General features: G+C 39.9%; 1 protein-coding gene across 1 annotated transcript in view; it reads left to right on the top strand.

Annotated features, from left to right (window-relative positions):
- Positions 1 to 19815, top strand: part of Cpeb3 (cytoplasmic polyadenylation element binding protein 3) — a 156896-nt gene that overhangs the window by 96818 nt on the left and 40263 nt on the right. The window contains exons 7-8 of the mRNA XM_013034321.1: positions 10660 to 10778; positions 17366 to 17480. Coding sequence (XP_012889775.1) covers positions 10660 to 10778; positions 17366 to 17480 — 234 coding nt within the window. The remainder of the gene's footprint in view (positions 1 to 10659; positions 10779 to 17365; positions 17481 to 19815) is intronic.

Here is a 19815-nt window from a genome sequence, read left to right as displayed (position 1 = left end):
CCTGTAATCCTAGCTACTCAGGAGGCTGAGATCTGAGGATCACGGTTCAAAGCCAGCCTGGGCAGGAAAGTCCATGAGACTCTCTTTTTTTTTTTGGGGGGGGGAGAGTCCGGTCGTGGGGCCTGAATTCTGGGCCTGGGCGCTGTCCCTCAGCTCTTCAGCTCAAGGCTAGCGTTCTGCCAGTTGAGCCACAGTGCCACTTCTGGCTTTTTTTCTTTTTTGCTTATGTGGTGCTGAGGAATCGAACCCAGGGCCTCATGCATGCAAGGCAAGCACTCTAACACTGAGCCACCTTCCCAGCCCACTCCATGAGACTCTTATCTCCAATAAACCACTAGAAAGCCAGAAGTAGTGCTGTGGGTCAAGTGGTAGAGTACTCGCCTTGAGCTGAAGAGCTGAGGGACATCGCCCAGGCCCAGAGTTCAAGCCCCAAAACCAACCAAAAAAGAAAAAAAGGAAATGGGGGACTGGGTGGCTTAGTGGTAGAGTGCTTGCCTAGCATGCAGGAAGCCCTGGGTTCAATTCCTCAGTGCCATATAAACAGAAAAAGCCAGAAGTGGTGCTGTGGCTGTAGTAGTAGAGTGCTAGCCTTGAGCACAGAGAGGTACAGGGACAGTGCCCAGGACCAAGTCCCAGGACCCACAAAAAGAAAGAAAAAAAAAAAGGAAATAGGAAGTTGGCTGGCAGGATCTGGTGAAAGTTCTTGAAAGCTGAGCACAGATCTGGATTGTCTTTCAAATAGAATGGCCTTAGTGTTAGAGGGGAAACTGTGGCACAGAGGTAATACATTGGAGGCAGCATCCAAGAACTGGAGTATTCAAGTCCAGAGAAAAGAAGCAATTACTTGTCAGAACTCAGTGTAGGGCTGGGCTAAAGTCCCATCCATCTGTATGGGAACATTTACTGGGGTAAAGTAGAACTCACTAGTTGTCTGAAATATTGTGAAAAATGCAACAAGTAGTGGAATAGACTAGGTTTCTGGATTTGGACTTGGCACCAACAGTACTGTCTAAGTGATACTGAATAAGTGATTTTAATCTCTGAGCCTCAGTTTACTCACCTCAGTACATACTAGTAGCAGTATTAGGACTATTAGTATTAGGTTGTTAAGAGGATTACACGAGACAGTGCATGTAAACACCAACTCAGAATTTGGGGTTACTAAGGGTTAAATAATGCTAATCCTTGCCTCTTCCCATGAAAATATAATGCTTAGTAATAATAAAATTGTCCAACTGGTCTGACCAGTTCCCTTCTACACCCCTTGGTCTAGTCTGTTTTCCTTGGTCAGGTGCTTGTTAGAACTGACTGTGACTAGAACTGACAGATTGGCAGACTTCACAAGGACCTCTTTATATAGGGAATGTGTGATTATGTAAACAGAGCAGATTTTAAGGCCAAATGTCCAGGTCACTGCCCTGGACGGCAGGGCTTTACTGAGTACACAGGAAGTGGATTGCCGGTTTTCATTTCTGAAGCGGTTCTGCTCAGCAAACTTTTTTGTTGTTGCTATTCATTCTCAAATACCACCACTCCTCCCTACTGACGACAAGCCCACAAAGAAGCAGTTATTAACATAATAGAAAACATAAAACAAGCTAGAACCAAAATGTTTGTCTTGCCTCTGTGTAGTAAATATAGTCAAAGTCATGTTTGGTTGTGGCACCAAAGGGAATGTTTAGGAATCCATGGACTTGGACAGTATCTATTTTCAGAGCCATTTCTACATTTTAACTTGGAATAATTTCTTCTCTTGGAATCTCCTTCCGTGTTGTGTTTTTACCTGAGCATAAAATCTGGCCCCAGGGTCACCACCTCATTTTTCTTCATTCCCTATCTATGGCTTCTTCGCCAAAAGTAATTGTTCTTCTTTCTTTGACATTCAACTTTTAGAAATACACTTTTAAAAATAACTCAGGAGCTTTCATACATTGTTCCTAGGTTAAAGTCCTCTGTGTACTTATGCTTCATGACCATCTTTAACTATCATATAAGCTTACTGAGCACAAGGATTTGCTCGTGTCAATTTCCCCTGCAGCATCTAGGGTATATGAGGGTTTAGATGTTCTCATCCAAGAGGAAGATAAACCAGAGATCTAGCTCATAGACCATTGTGTTTATCTGGCAGCAGACAGGATTGATAAGTGGATTAATTTCCCCCAAGTGCTATGCTCTAAACCACAAATTCTGCTTAGCTCTCCAGAGAGCCAACCCCTTTGGTCTTTCCATGTCAGTGCCTGTTCTCTTTCCTGAACTCAGAATGTCTTTACTTCCTGGAAAAGTAATCATTCCACAGATTAGATATCACCTTTGTTCTATTGCTTTCCTTGATGTTTGGATAAATCTCTTCCATTTGTTCCTTACCCGTGTTCTGTAGGACATACCCCCCAATATAGCACTTTTATGTAAGTAGTCATTGACAAACAGATTATCCAAGGCAGGGTTCTTTTGGCTTATTCATCTTTGTAACTTCAGTGCATAGTATTATGCCTTGTCCCTCCCAGATATATTTGATTCTCTTGAGCTGAATCCAAAGTCAGATCTCCTTAGGCAAACCAGGTAAGTCTTCTGACCTGAAAACCAAGGTCAGAGAGAATGTTTGCAACAGACTGCTTGGGCCAAAAAAAAAAAAAAAAAACAGTCTGAACTAAGGCAGCCCTAGCTGGAAGGTGCCTTTCAGTCTCTCTAGGAAGGTCATTGGTAATTAAGGAGGCTGGATTTTCTGAGAGGAGAGAGCTCTCTGCCTGTTCAAGCTATCAACTTTTCCTTCTGCCACTGGTCTCGATGGGAAGCCAGCTATTTCTGATTGAGCAACCATTTTATGAGTGCAGCTGGGATGCAGCCCAACAACCTGAAATTATTTTCCATTTGCAGCTGTTACCTGAAACATAGAAATCACTAATAGCATTCATTGATTTTAAGAACTGTTGGGTCTTTTAAAAATGACCCACCACTGGAAGTAAAAGCAAAGCCAGAACCTGCACATCTTTTTATACAATGGGAGAGTATATTACCCTCTTTTCTAGAAAAATATTGTACTTTTAATTTTCTTTCTTTTCCACAATTGTTCATGTTGAAAAATTTGAAACAGTCAAAAAATAGTTATAAGAGTAATATAATGAATACCCATAAACCCTTGCTTTTCAGATCATTCAATTTGCCACATTTACTTTCTCAGTTATTTTTCTCAGTGACCCATTTAAGAATAAAGTGTAGCCAGGCACTGGTGGTGGCTCATGTCTGAAATCCTAACTATTCAGAAGGCTGATATCTGAGGATCTTGCTTTGAAACCAGCCGTTGTAGAAAAGTCTGTGAGACTCATCTTCAAGCTGGAAGTGGAGTTGTGGCTCAAGTGGTAGAGTGCCAGTATTAAGTAAAAAAGCCAAGGAAGAGTGAGAGGCCCTGAGTTGAAACTGCAGTACCAACACAGACACACACACACACACACACACAGACACACACACACACATATGTGTGTTAGAACTCTAGAATTTATTTAAGACTTTCTATCAAGCTGCACCTTGATGGGGAAGAAGGCCTAGTTGGCTTCAGCATCTTGATCCTCCAACTCCAGATTTGTGCCACTTTCTTCAGTTCCAGGCATCTTACTAGGAGAAGGAGTACAGAGGACACAGGTCAATGGCGGGAAAAGTCCTCAAAACTTCCAATTTTCTGGAAGAGCACTTATTTTAAATGTATAACTGAAAAATACATTGATACCAACAAGCAACTTGGCTCAACATAAAAAAATTGACTGACCTAAAAAACCTAAACCTGCCCCGGTTATCTTGAAATTCATCATTCCAACTCATCTGAATACAGTTTTTGTGGACTTTAGAAAAATTCAATCTGCATATGACTTAAATTGTAGGATTAAAGTGTGGATAACTTACCGCTACTAAAATACTGTCAAAATGGTCACATTCACAATGACATTTTATGACTGTTCTTATAAATAAGGCAAGTCTTTATTTGTTAGTGACATTGAAGTTTTTACCTTGCTGTTTTTAGGCTGAAAGTATAAATTAATGGATAAGGGTGAGAGACTCTGGGATATGGCCCAAATTTTAATCCTGAACTTGAATCTCAGGTTTTAATCTGAAAAGTCCCTTTAACTTCTTAGACCCTGAATTTCCTCATCTCTAAAATAGTATTAATAACAACTGTATTTACTTCATAGAGATGCTGTGAGGATGAAATAAAGTAACAGATGTAATATGTGTATTGAAAAGTACCCAGAACATTTTGAACACTGAGTACATGGTAGTTGTAGTAAATTTGGTGGTGATTGCTATTTATACTAGGATTCAAATTCTAGCTCACAAAATTATGTATTTAAGAGTTCAGGAAGCGTTGTTTTTGAAAGATAGCCAAGAACATTTAGAGGTTGTTACTGTTAATGTGTTTTCAGTTATTAAAAGAAAGAAACCTTTTAATTAAACTTACCTTTCCAAAAAAACTAGCCAAATAAAATGGAATTATCCTAATTAGATCACTTCTGTGACCTTCCTGTTCCAAGAAAATTGCATTGGCCAATCTATGCTTGTCTAAAAATCCCTCGCTGGTCATTCTTCCTCCTCCAACCTATTTGGCACTTTTGAGAAAGCAAGGAATTTCCTGCTATCCATTCTGCTTGTAAGCCAGGGTCATTGATGGTGGCAGTGACTGAGAATTTGTCCTGTTTCCCCCAAAGCACACACCTCCTGTCATAGATTGGTTCTGCACTGAGGGTTCCACATAGTTTACTATATCTCTGAGTACCGCCTGCACTCCGCAAGCCACTGTTTCTAATACTGGAAGCATTTTTTTTTAATGCTCTCATCTTTTACTGGCTGAGTACAAGAGAAAATGGAAGAAGTTGATAAGTTTTGGCCCAAATCATTTTTTTCTATCATCTAAAATAATAGAAGATGTCAAGTAACTTTAATAAGGAGTTTCCAGGCTGGACACTGGTGGCTCATGCCTTTAATCCTAGCTACTCAGAAGGCTGAAATCTGAGGATCCTGATTTGAATCCAGCTACTGCAAGAAAGGTCCTGAAACTCTTATCTCTAATTAACCATCACAAAACTGGAAGTGGAACTGAGGTTCACATACATAATAGAAAAATGCAGTAAACAAAAACTCAACAGTTTCATGACACCCTTGTTTACAAAGCACTTCTACACGTTAACTTACATTCTACATCTCAGTAAGGTACTAGGACAAATACTTAGTGATTGGACGATACTAGGACAATTCTTAAGTACTGGGGCTTGAATTTAGGGCCTTGTCACTCCCTCAACTTTTTTGCTCAAGACTGGTGCTCTCCCACTTGAGCCACACCTGTACTTTCTTCCTTTTTGGTGGCTAATTAGAGATAGAGTCCCACAGACTTTCTTGCCTAGCCTAGCTTCCTACCTAAATCCTCAGATCTCAGCCTCTTGAGTTGCTAGAATTCCAGATGTGAGCCACTGACACACAGCTGAAACATTAAAATTATATTCTGATGACATACTAAATAAGACACTTAATTGCTCTGTGCAATTTCTGGAACTGTAAAACAGAACTTAACATCATACTTCCTTCATAGGCTGTATGTGAAGATGAAACAAAGTAATATATACAAAGATTTAAGATCCATGCTTGGTATACAGTAAATTCTCAATAAATGTCACTGATTAGGTATCATAACCAGACAGCTACTGAATGTTAGGACTAGTATCCAAATCCAAACCTCCTCACTTCTCATCCAGAGAATGCTTTTCATCCTACCATGTGGAATGGACCACTTAGTAAATCATTTATTTAAGTTCTACCTCATATTAACCAGGGCTGGGATTTGAACCCAGGAACCTGTTTGTGAGACTTCTATTTATAACTCCCAGTTGTTTTTAATCCATCTGCTGCTAATGTAGACATGCAGGGCTAAGTGAAAGTATTCACACTTTTTTGGTAACTATTCAGTTGCTATGGAGAGCCAACCTTTCTCCCTTCTGCTGATCAAGCTCAGCTCAAAATTGGATTTGATGTGGAAGATGACAGAGGGTAGGCAGTAATGTAGAAGAAGCATACTGTCAGCTTGTAGGTCTTCCAGAAACAAGGGGCTAGAGAAAGCCTAGCTTACTTGAGTATACCCTAGCACTTTAATTCTAGGCCTTTACAATGTGCTTGTGTACAATGTATAAGTAGACAGGCTCCTCGCTAAGGTCAAGATATCCAGTATGATTCATAGCACCTTCATGAAAGACCCGTGTCAGAATTTAACCTGCTCAGGCAGGCGGCTTACGGGGACCTTCTGAAACCTTCCTTTTGTGATATTTACATTTGTAACTGTTCTCCCATATTCTGTTTGGCAAGTAGGATCAATGTTCTCATATTAAATGAAAACCCTACATTTCTAATAGATTTTCTATGACGTAGTGATAGTTTGTTTGATACTGTTTTCAAAGGAGAAGGGGTATGAAGCAATAGTATATTACCTTTTTTATGTTTTCAGTTAAGGTTTTCTTTTTTCTACGTAAACACCTGATAACTCCTTTGATCTGTTCTGGAAACACAGCATGAAAATAGCTCTCAGTCCTGACAATTAGACATTCTGTCTGTCTGTCTGTCTGTCTGTCTGTCTGTCTGTCTCTCTCTCTCTCTCTCTCTTTTTCTCTTTTTTGGTCGGTCATAGGCCAGGATGCTATCCCTCAGCTCTTCAGCTCAAGGCCAGTGCTCTACCACTTAAGCCACAGTACCACTTCCGGTTTTCTGAGTGGTTTATTAGAGATGAGAATATCATGGAATTTCCTGTCCGGGGTGACTTTGAACTACAATTCTCAGATCTCAGCCTCCTGAGTAGCTAGGATTAAAGGTGTGAGCCACCGGCGCTCATCTATTGCTTTTGGTTGTAGGGCTTGAACTCAGGGCCTGGGCATTGACCCTGAGCATCTTTATGCTCAAAGCTAGCACTCTACCATATGAGCCACAGTGCCACCTCCAGAGTCTCCAGAGTCTCACTTTTCTGCCGGGATGGCTTCAAACTGCAATCCTCAGGCCTCAGCCTCCTGAATAGCTAGGATTACAGGCATGAGCCACTGATGCCCAGTGACATTCTCTTTCTTGAATCTCCCAAGCCACCCATTCAGCTCAGTGGCTTCTACTGGTTGTAGTGGCTGCTCTGGTGTGGTGTGTTGGGCAGTAGCTAGTCTTTCCTGCTGTGCTCGGTTGTACGCTCTATATAATGGATGAAGAGAGTTGGAGAAAAGGCTAAAAGGAATAGCCATTCTTAAGATGGCTACAAAAGAATTGTTATTGTTATATGACAGGATATTATATGGCCAGAACTCCAGAGAACTTTGTGTCTTAGCTATTTGATTATCTGTTAAGCACCTTGATTTGATGTGTGAGAATCTTCTTTATTCATGGCTTCTTATTCTTCTCTACATTTAAAGTGCACCAGAGAAGAACAGTATTCGTAATGATTTCTTTTGAGGTCAGTAGCAGGACTTGAAATTGAGATGACAGATGAGATATTTAGCCAAGCTATCAGTATTGTAAAGAGATTGAATATTATGTGCTCAGGTTTAGACTAGCTCATGATGGGTCTTTGCTCAGCTGTCATTCAAGAATGCCAGTGTTGGCCTCATGAACATCTGTTACTCTCTCTGAAGTCTTTGCTGCTTCTCCCAACTCAGAGCCCTTGCTCTTTTGGGTTCCTGTGATACTTCTTTTTTTTTTTTTGGGTCCGGTCGTGGGGCCTGAACTCTGGGCCTGGGCGCTGTCCCTCAGCTCTTCAGCTCAAGGATAGCGCTCTACCATTTGAGCCACAGCACCACTTCTGACTTTTTTCTTTTTGCTTATGTGGTGCTAAGGAATCAAACCCAGGGCCTCAGGCATGCAAGGCAAGCGATCTACCACTGAGCCATCTTCACAGCCCCCCTGTGATACTTCTTGTCCCCATTTCTTGCCCTGTTTTGTGATTGTCTAAATATTTGTTTATTATGCTACATTAATTCTTGACAGCAGGAACTTGGTCTGATTCATGTCAATGTTCCCATAATTCATAGATTGTGTCCCACTTGTAACTATTACTTAATACATTTTATTAAATTGAACTGAACAAAATTGGCTGTTCTAGTAGGGTGACTATAGTTCACAGTAATTACTTACATATTTTATTTTATTTTTGCTGAGGATTGAATCTAAGACCTCTTTTATGCTAGACTTGTGCTCTGTCTATGATAAAGAACTAAAAGAAAAGAGTTTGAAGCTTTCCAGCATAGAGCACTGATAGATGCTGGTGGCTCATGCCTATAATCATTTTTTTTTTGGGGGGGGGTCCGGTCATGGGGCCTGAATTCTGGGCCTGGGCGCTGTCCCTTAGCTCTTCAGCTCAAGGCTAGTGCTCTACCACTTGAGCCACAGTGCCACTTCCAGCTTTTTTCTTTTTGCTTATGTGGTGCTGAGGAATTGAACCCAGGGCCTCTGGCATGCAAGGCATGTGCTCTACCACTGAGCCACCTTCCCAGCCCTCATGCCTATAATCGTAACTATTCAGGAGGCTGAGATCTAGGAATCTCTGTGCAGTTTGAAGCCAGCTCCTATCTCCAACTAACCAGCAAAAAGCTGGAACTGGAGATATGGTTCGAGTAAACCACCAGCTGTGAATGAAAGAATGAGCAAAAAGAAAAAGAGGAGTCAGATGCCAGTGGCTCATGCCTATAATCCTAGTTACTCAGGAGGCTGAGATCTGGGATTGAGATTCAAAGCCAGGCCAGGTAGGAAAGTCTGTGATACTCTTTTTTAAAAAAATAAGTTTTTTTATTGTGAAAATACTGTACAGAGGGTTTACAATCGCATGAGCAAGGTAATGAGTACATTTCTTATCAAGCATTGTTTCCTCCTCCTTTGTTTTTCCTCTACCATCCCTTCCCTCCCATCTCCACAACTACGTTCCACCCCTCTCCCCCATACTCTTATCTCCAATTAACCACCAAAAAGCCAAAAGTGGAGCTGTGGCTCAAGTGGTACAGCACTAACCTTGAGGAAAAAACTCAGAGACAGCACCTAGATCTTGAGTTCAAGCCCTAGGACTAGCACACACAAAAAAAGAGGAAATGGTATATGCTTAAGTACCAGGGTTTTATCATTATATATTGCATGCATTTCAAATTATCACACTCATAAACATGTATAATTATTACATGTTGATTTAAAATATTGTATTACAGCCATGCAGTAGCGTCACTTATAGTTCTAGTTGATCAAGAGTTGGAGATTGGGAGGTTCATGGTTCAAGGCCAGCCCGAGGCACAAAGTTCATGAGACCTTATCTCAACCAATAAAACAACTTGGCATAGTGGTACATACCTGTCATCGCAGCTATACAGTAAGCATAAATAGGAGGATTGAGATCTAGGCTGACTCAGATATAAAAGCAAGCCCCTATTTGAAAATAAAGCAAAAGAGCAAGAGGCATCACTTAAATGGTAGAGCTCCTGCTCTAGCAAGTGCATCCCTGAGTTTAAACTTTAGTTTTGCATATATATGTATCTATAAAGTCTGAATATATCCATGGAAACCCATGGAAATCCTTCAATCTTTACATCCTAGATTGTGTACTCCATCAAGAGAATATCTCTTTAGAGAAATAACAATAATAGCTGCAGTAATGTGTAAAAACACACCTGCAAAGCTATGTTGAGGTATAATTCACAAATCATTCAGTTCACCAACTTAGTATGTTTAATTCAATGATTTTTCTGTTCACAGACTTGTGCAACCATCACCACAGTCAATTTTAGAAAATCTTATTACCCCCCCCAAAAAAAAGAAACACTATCCAGCTGGGCATGGTGATACATGCCTATAATTCTAGAATATGAGAGGCTAAAAACAGGAGGATCATGAGTTTGAGGCCAACCTGGGCCTCACAATTTTGTTTGTAAACAAAATGATTTTTTTAAAAAACTGTGTCTGTTTCCATCAGCCTTAAACTATTATTTATCTTGATATGCTTCTCATAGCCTATTCTGGACATGATATTTTTGGTTTGGCTTCTTTCATTCTGTACTTGGAACACTCAGCCCCTTAGCATGTGTGAAACCAAATTGCCTGGTGGAACTTAGAGGGCAAGTGATGTTTGTTTCCTGGCTGCTACCTGTGGCCTAGGCCCATATTGCATCTACCTGTTGTCATTAATCATGAAGATACCTCTTGTTTGGAAATTGCTCCTCTGAGTAGTTGCAAGAATTGAACAAAGTTGGGCTGGGAAGGTGGCTCAGTCGTAGAGCGCTTGCCTTGCATGCATGAGGCCCTGGGTTTGATTCCTCAGCACCACATAAGCAAAAAGGAAAAAAAGCCAGAAGTGGTGCCGTGGCTCAAGTGGTAGAGCACTAGCCTTGAGCTGAAGAGCTGAGGGACAGCGCCCAAGCCCAGAGTTCAGGCCCCACGACCGGACGCCCCCCCCCCAAAAAAAAGAATTGAACAAAGTTATATTGGTGTTCCCTTAATTGAGGAAATGTCTATGAGCTCTTAACCGCACCTGGCACTCAAGGTTGCAAGTCCATTTGTCCCTCTTGAACTTCCTAGGTTAGTAAGAATTTGCCATAATGAAGTAACAGATTTTTTTATTTGCACATCGTTTTAATTTACTCATTTCTCTCCTACCCTTTTGTTTTTGTTCTCCCCAAGGCTATGCCTTTCTACTGTTCCAGGAGGAGAGCTCAGTGCAAGCTCTGATAGATGCCTGCCTAGAAGAAGATGGGAAGCTATACCTGTGTGTGTCAAGCCCCACTATCAAGGATAAACCGGTAAGTCATGTACAGCCAGCTGCTACTTTTCCAGAGCACAAATCTAAGTGCAATTTGACACTGTGTATCTCCTTTTCCTATAATGGGAATGCTGGTGACTAGAATTCTTTTTTCTGGGTTGGCCTTGCTGTGTAGTAGAACTGTTGCTGATGGGAAACTAATAAGAAATCACCCAGTCATTTGTGTTCATTTGGGGATCACAGGTAAACCAATGTGCTTTTGTCTTTTCCACTTTATAACCCTGATAAACTAATTCCTATTAAGAAACTCTGAATTGAGGTTAAAAAATATTCTCTTATTGTTTTTGGCAGTTGGTTTCTTATTATTAGTTTAGGTCAAAAGACAGGAGTGTACCAGCTTTTAATCAATATTATAATGTTTATGTGCCTTTGAATGTAAGGCTTTGTGCAGGTACTCAAATAGAGCTTTCTGGGTCAGGAGCTTACAGTCGAAAATGGATCATTTTAACAGGGAGAGGGGGAAGGACAGAGAACATGGATGTGAAAATGTAAGCAAAGGTGTATTTGCACGTAGTTTGTGGTTAAGAAATGAGTGAATCAGCTCGGTACTAGTGGATCATGCCTGTAATCATAGCTACTCAGGAGGCTGAGATTTGAGGATAGTGGTTCCAAGCCAGCCTGGGCAGGAAAGACTCAGACCTCTAATAAACTAGTCAAAAAAGCCAGAGGTGGTGTCCCACTTGTGGTTCAAGTGTTAGAGTGCTCACCTGGAGTGAAAGAAGCTCAGGAACAGTGCCTAGGCCCAAAGTTCAAGCCCCAAGACTGGCAAAAAAAAAGAGTAAATCATAAATTGTTGGATGATGGTGGCGTAAGTAGAGCAAAACTAATTTCAAAGCAAAGCAATGGAGTTGGTTGACCATGGGAAGTTAGCAATGGTAAAGGTGGGGTGAGTGTGTGACAAGGTTTGGTGCTTGGAGTGAGACATAGAGTAAAAATAGTGAAGTGGAGAGTAGGAGAGACTGAAGCTGTACATCATAGGGCCTTCAGCATCCTCTGTAAATTTGCATCAGAGCTATGAGGCTTGCTTTGGAGCTAGGTATATTCTCAGAAATGTTTCTGGGGAAAGAGGGTTAAATATAAAAATTCTCGGCTGAGTCTTGGCCCTATCATTTATTTGCTTGGCTCTGTATAAATCATATAATCCTTGTTGAATTATAGTTTCCTCAGCTGGGAAGTGGGAAGAATGCTCATTCTTCTGTGGGTTGTTGAGAAGCCTCAGATGAGAGAAAAATGAAGGGGAAAACATTTGATAGAGGCCATGTACTTTTACAAATGGAACTGAATAATGTTGTCAGTCCTACTCAGGACACACTTAGCACTTTGCTACATAGTAACATCTGTTGAGAAGAGGATACAACTGATTGTGAAAGGGTGATATGGGGACTTGGCCTTGTATTCAGAGAAGGCATTGTAAAGCAGACAAAGGAATTATTTGAGGTTATTAAGTCATAGCAATAATTAATGCAGAAAAAGAAATAGGGATTTTAGCTAGTGTTAAAGTGCCGCTGTAATTTTCTAATTCTGGAACCACTGCCAAATTTTGATAACAACAGTGACAATGTTGGACAACAGCACCATATAGGTAGGGAAAAGAGTGAGGAACCTATGTTAACATTGATCTCTATGTAAATTTGGGGAGTGTGTATGATACCGAGATGTGAAGAGTGACTAGAAGTGTGTAGCAGCTCATCTGCATAACTAATGAATATGAAATGATTTAAGTCCCTTTGGAGTAGTGTGAGATTAGAAAATGTGTAATGAATTTGATAGATTTGGATGTGTGTAGGTAAATAGTCAACCTCTGGAGAGCCTTTGGCACTGGCACATCTGTGTGTGTGTGTGTGTGTAGGATGATCAAGGAAGGGTTGAGGTTGGCTTGGTCATGCACTATAGGACATTATATAGTTATGTATATATATAAATATGGATATATTTATATATAAGAAGGCAGAGAAGTAGAGGTGTATACATTGGGGTAATTTTATCCATAGTAAAGAAGCTGTTGAATTGAGGTAAGGAGACTAAAGGTGAGCAGGCAGGGCTTATGTCACAGACTGTGCAGGAGATAGAGAATAATATGTCCTACAGTACAGGCCCACACCTGGACAGGTCTCTTGGGCTAGGGAGAGAACACTGCAGGGCCTGCAGACACAGGTGGGGTAGAGGTAGCACATTGCTATAGAAAGTTCTCACTTTAAACATGTGTGTTCCTCTTTGCTTGAAGGACTTTTTGTTAGTGGTGGTGGTCAGTTGTGGGGTTTGAACTCAGGGCCTGGTACTGTCCCTGAGCTCTTGTGCTCAAGACTAGCATTCTATCATTTTGAGCCACAATGCCACTCTGGTTTTCTGGTGGTTAATTGGAGATAACCATCTCACAGAGTTTCCTGCTTGGACTGGCTTTGAACCATGATCCTCAGATCTTAGGTTTCTGAGTACCTAGGATTTCAGGCTTGAGCCACCAATGCCCAGCTTGGAGAACTTTTGAAAATAATTAGTGTAATTATCTATTTTGGAAATGTTTATAGAGATAGCCACTTTCATTATTTGTGCTTCTGCCTTATTGCAATTTCCATTTTCTGAACTCAAGCAAAGCAGTTTTGTTGGGGCTTGGCAAATTCTGGATGGTGACTGCCAGACACACATTTCTTTGACCCAGGCATAATTTTCAGCACCAATAGTTTGAATAAAACTTAGGAGAAGAAACATAAAAGTCCCTAGGTGCCTGTCATTTTTAATGAACTGGATCCAATTTGGGGTTCCATTTTTAAAACCTCTTTTTTGGCTTTAGCTCTATATCTACCATACCAAACCTCATTTGGTCACACTTCCCTTCAGATTCTGGTACATTCCAACTCCCTGTGAATAAGTGAGGACCTTGGAAATAAGGTATATCCAACCTTTGGAGCTTATTTGCAGGTTTTTTGAGTTGTTACTCTTCCTTGCGCCTATGTCTTGATTTGGCTAACTTACACTCTACTTTTCATAGTCTCCTGTGCCTTCATTTTATTATTAAGTTTGTGTTTTGTTTTGTTTTTTGGTTGGTCATGGGGCTTGAATTCAGGGCCTGGGAGCTGTCTTTGAGCTCATTTTGCTCAAGGCTAGCACTCTACCATTTTCAGCCACAGCTCCACTTCTGGTTTTTGAGTGGTTAGTTGGAAATAAGATCTCACAGGGACTTTCTACCTGGGTTGGCTTTGAACTATGATCCGCAGATCTCAGCCTCCTGAGTTGCTGGGATTACAGGCATAAGCCACCAGTGCTTAACATTGTTATTGAGTTCTTACTGACTCTTCTTGGATGTCTTCTTAGAAACACACCATGTTCCAAAATGATCTTGAAGGTTTTCTACCGTTTGTTCTCCTATATCCCTTCCCCTAAAATCAAATTTCATTTCCACTGAGTGATCAAGTTAATCAGATCATTTTCCTAATGCAGAATCTGACAGTGAAGGCTCCTTAACATGTCCAAGATTATGGTTTGTTTTTGAAACACATATGAATCCCAAATTAATGAACATGAGGTTATATTATGGAGACAGTTGGACTCTACTTAGACCATTGCATGTATAGATCTGGCCCTAAAAGGTGACAAAAGGGACTATACTTGGGGCCTAATTAATTCTTGACTTTTCCCTCCCAAAGAATGAGAAGACAAATTAGCAATTACAGGAGGGAGCTACTGTAGAACTTTCAGATCAGTGATATATTTTTTTCTTTCTCCGACCACAGGAGTTTCATAGCTCCCAAATATATCATGATATGTATATCTGTGTATATCCTTGTATACCCCTAGCACTTTGAATCACTCCTCCTGAGTTATAAAAGCAGTATAGATACTTTTGCCTCAGTTTTAAGATCATCTCAGTTTACCTTCAATTTTTTTCTAATGTTTTTCTACCTTCTGAAATTTTAATCAAATGGAAATATTCCTGCTCCTATCTCAAATCTAAATTTCTACCCTTTCTTAAAGATTCTCTCAAATGCCATCTTTTTCCTGGGTCCTTCTTTTATTACACTATTATCTGTAGTAAATCATACCTGTTACATTTCTATCTCCAGCCCCCATATCTGTTTCATTGATTTATTTTTGCCAGTTTTGGGGCTTGAACTCAGGGCCTGGGCACTGTCTCTGAGCTTCTTTTTGCTCAAGGCTACATTCTACCACTTGAGCCACAGCATCACTTCTGCCTTTTTCTGTATATGTGGTACTGAGGAATCGAATTCAGGGCTTCATGTGTGCTAGGTGAGCACTCTACCACTAAGCCACATTCCCAGCCCAGGTATCTGTTTTAAATGCCTTCCTGGGACTACTGAGGTCAAGGCAAAGTACTTGCTACAGTGAATCAGGACTTTGAAATGACAAAAATCTGTAACAAAAAGTTACTAATATAAATCAAGTAGCCAAAACAAGTATTTAAATATATACAAAGTATCTACACAGACTAGTGCATAAAGGATGTTCAAATATATGTTAAGCTAAGAAAAATGACAAAACCTTGAAAATGTAATACTAATTATGGACCTTAGAGCATCCATATATACCTAGGGTAATAAAAGAAAACATCCTGAATGTTGAGTCATTTGAACTAGGGCATGAAGAATGAAGGCAGTTTGAAGTTAGCCATTAGAGTGGTATAGCATGAGCAACAGACATTTTTGGGAAAAGCAACAATGTAAACATAGATGTGTATTTATGTGACATTGGTGGAATCGTTATATTGGTAGTTGGGGCACAAATGCATGAATTAGAATAGAAAAAAATTAAGTTTGGTGGGAGAATCTGAAATCTCAGCAATTGAGAGGACAAAGCGAAGGGAATGTAAGTTGAGGCTATTCTGGGTTACATAGTAGCAAGACTGTCTCAACAATTAGGAAAAATAGAAAAGTGCTGTTGTAGGGGATCTTGATTGTGTTACCCCAAATCTTTTTGATTGTGATATGTTTACTAAGACTATTTTCATTCTCACCTGCTTCCTAAGACATAACTATAATTTTGCTTTAGCCCCGTCAAGTCTGATTTTGTGTGTCATGGAAGCCATGGCATCGTGTGTGCTATATATATCCCAGGTAGGAAGTCTTCTGGTTTTCTTGATTAATTGATTTTTTCCTTGAACTCTTAGTCTAAATTTATGATTTTGGCACCTTCTATCACAGTGATTTCTCTAATGAAGTAATTGCTCCTCTAAAATGAAAGAAAGTATGTCCTGTTCATAGTAAATCATATTTATTGCTTTGAATTTGCAAGTCAGCCCAGAGCTTCTTAGAGCTTGACTTTGGAAGCTATGCTCTTTTTCCTGGAAAGTCTAAAAAGATGTAGTTTCAATGTACTAAATGGAAGGTAGTGAACAAAATAGCCATTTTTGTCCCTTAAGAGATCACATTTTAATATTTATTTATTTATATATATATTTTTTTTGGGGGGGTCCGGTCGTGGAGCCTGAACTCTGGGCCTGGACGCTGTCCCTCAGCTCTTCAGCTCAAGGCTAGCACTCTACCACTTGAGCCACAGCGCCACTTCCGGCTTTTTTCTTATGTGGTACTGAGGAATCCAACCCAGGGCCTCTGGCATGCAAGGCAAGTGCTCTACCACTGAGCCACCTTCCCAGTCCCATGAAATACCTTATTTTTAATGTATGATAAAATAGTGTAAGCTGGACACCAGTACTTTCTATCTTTAATCCTGGCTACTCAGGAGGCTGAGATCTGAGGATCTTGGTCCAGACAGGAAGTCTGTGAGACAATTATCCCTAATTAACTACAAGAAATCTGGAAATGGAGGTGTGGCTCCAGTGGTAGAGCATTAGCCTTGAGCAGAAAAAGCTCTGGGTTAACATCCAGGTCTGGAGGTCAAGCCCCAGTACTGGCATTTACAGATTTTAAAAAAGTACAAACTGTGGACAGGAAGCCAGAATCCCAGTTAAACTCTAGCTCTTTGAGGAGAAATTACCAAGTAGAAAGATATATGCCATAAATGTTTTCTTTTTCTATTCTTTAAACTTTTACTGAAGTTTCTAGGCTTGACTTTATTCATGATCTTATTCAGGAAAATTATAGATGATGCTGTATGTGCATCTGGGTTTGATAGCTGGTAACTCTTTACTAACTTGATTATCATTAATTTCTTTGTCATATTGCTGAAAGATTAGGTATTTTAAATTGGTGAAGTGATAAGAATTAAAACTGGACATGCAGAAAATTCTTATACACTACCCCTAATGTTCCTGGTCTCCTCCTTTAGTGGGCTCTTAAAAAAATAAATGGTTTACTGTGACAGGTATTAATCAGTCTGTGGTGGTTTAAAATGGAGTTTGATACCAAACCCAGAATCTGTTTCTCAAAAACTGCCTTTAAAAAACAAATAACAGGTATTTTCCAAAGGCTTCGTGGTATATGTCTACATGTTGAGTAGCTTCCCTCAGAGCAGATTACTTTAACTAATTACCTGGATTTTGTTTGGGTCTGGCATGTTGTAAAATGCGCAAATCAATGGGTTTGTCTTTAGTTAACTTATTCTCATTTGGGAGTTGATGGAAATGAAGTAAGGACCAAGTAAACGACTTTTTTTCAGGTGCAAATTCGACCATGGAACCTAAGTGACAGTGACTTTGTAATGGATGGCTCTCAGCCTTTGGACCCCAGAAAAACTATCTTTGTTGGGGGAGTTCCACGACCCCTTCGAGCTGGTGAGTGGAAATAGTAATACCACAACAACTAAACCAACAACCACCAAATTCCCCATGCCTTCGTCTTAAATGTGTTCTAGGTTTCCAATCAGCTATACATGATCTCCAAAAAGAAAGCTGTTTCTCATTTTCACTGAGGTGATGTCTTCATCATTAAGTATTTTCTTCCAAAATATGCTGTATTTTCTTATGGGGCAAGAGTGAGTTCCATTAAACCATTAGATTGAAAGGATAAACCCTGTTCAGATTTGCTACTTAACCACACAGTTTCAAAACAAAACAATAATAATGTATCTTGCAATGTGCATTCTTACACCAGTTAACATTGTCATGTAAGATGGAAAAAGAAATAACCCCTCAGAAATACGCCCAGTACAGCTACATGCCCACTCCTGAGAATCAAGCTGAACTTGACACAAGTGAGACCAGTTCTCATTTTCTCTTGCGGACTACTAGAAATGAGTTATATATTGGGTATTTTTACTATGGCTTCATAAAAGCTTCCCTGTTCTTTTTAATCTTATTGTAAAGGTAATATACTCAGGGGTTACAGTTACATAACTAAGGTAATGAGTACATTTCCTTTTGAACAGTGTTACCCCTCCATGTTTTCCCACTTTCCCCCACCGTAACTCCCCTCCCCCCAACACAGTGTCTAGTATCACTGTTGCCTTCGTTTCACCCTTTGCCCTACCATTTCTGAGATTTCCCTTCCCTTCCCCAGATCAGATAAACTTACATTTATGACAAAGGGCACAGAAATAAAAGCACAAGTGACAACAGGGAATAAACCAAAGGAAAAAAGAAAGAAAGAAAAAAGAAATAGTTGTAAACAGTACACTAAAAAAGAAATTCTTGTTTCCATTTTTTGGAATTTATTTTGATAGGCATCATTTTATATGGTCATATGCACATAGCTATTGAGCTATTGTGATCCTCTGCTAATAAACTTCTTTTTCAGTCATAAAATAGTTGTGCTGTTAAGATTGAGTAGAATTATAATTGATTGGTGAACTTGAAGTGATGCTGAACTGAACTTCAATATTAATTTAATTGTTTATTTTATTTTATTTTTGTCTGTGTGCTAATCCTGAAGCTTGAACTTAGGCTCTTCCTTACTCACAGCTGATGCTTTACCACTTGAGCAAACCTCCATTTCTAAGGACTTTAGTACTTAAATCTAAAGACAAATCTAAGTATCTGTGTCAACCTCTTAATGATGAATGTTATTGCCAGTGATATATAATAAAGTTATTTCTAAGAAATATAATTGTAAGGCACTTAAACTTGTTGACTTTCTTTTTTAAAATAAGGGGAAAAAATAAAGTTACCATTGCCACTGTATCGCAAAAACAGATTATATTACCTCTGTGTTACTTTGTAAACAAGTAGAGTTCTGCCTAAAAAAAAACATCAAGCAAAGGTCAATGAAATCAAGTTGTGAAAACAGAATTATAAAAGGTAACCTACAGCTGGCTCCTTGACGTTTAATGACTTCATCATTCTAGAAGTTTCTTAACATTTTGGACATGTTCAAATTCCAGCCGCAATTTACAACTAAAAGATAACTTGAGTTTACAGATACAGATATTATTTATAAGTCAAGAGGTCTGAATCAGGAGGGTTAGGCCAACCTGAAACTCTCCAAAAGCCAAAAAGGAAAAAAAGAAAGATGAATTCATAATTCCATTTTGAAGCACTTTAAAAATGCTATGACCATGTGTTTATAATTTTACACAATTTCACAAAGTCAAGTATTATTGAATCTTTTCATCCTAATGGTAAAGTACACCATACGAAAGGAAGCAAAGAAGCTGCCATGTCTCCTCTTTATCTGCTGTCAGAGAATGAAGACTCAGAAGAGCTTAGTCAAATGGGAACTTCATGAGTTGAGAGCAAATGCAGCTCTTTGTTTCTAAATTAAACTTATACTTTTAAAAAAGAAGAATGTGGCTGTGTGCTGGTGGCTCACTGTAATCCTAGTTACTCAGGAGGCTGAGTTCAAAGCTAGTATTGTTAGGAAAGTCTGAGAGACTTTAATCACTAAAAAGTCAGAAGTGGAGCCCAGATCCTGAATTCAAGCCCCAGGACCAGCACACATAAAACAGTTGTAGGGCTGGGCGCTGGTGGCTCACGCCTGTAATCCTAGCTACTCAGGAGGCTGAGATCTGAGGATCTCGGTTCAAAACCAGCCCCGGCAGGAGAGACCGTGAGACTCCTATCTCCAATAAACCACTGGAAAACCAGAAGTGGCGCTGTAGCTCAAGTGGTAGAGCGCTCACCTTGAGCTGAAGAGCTGAGGGACAGCGCCCAGGCCCAGAGTTCAAGCCCCATG

Source organism: Dipodomys ordii, unplaced genomic scaffold, assembly GCF_000151885.1.
Source record: "Dipodomys ordii isolate 6190 unplaced genomic scaffold, Dord_2.0 Scaffold188, whole genome shotgun sequence".
NCBI classification, from domain to species: Eukaryota; Metazoa; Chordata; class Mammalia; order Rodentia; family Heteromyidae; genus Dipodomys; species Dipodomys ordii.
This window is presented reverse-complemented; position numbering and strand designations above follow the sequence as displayed.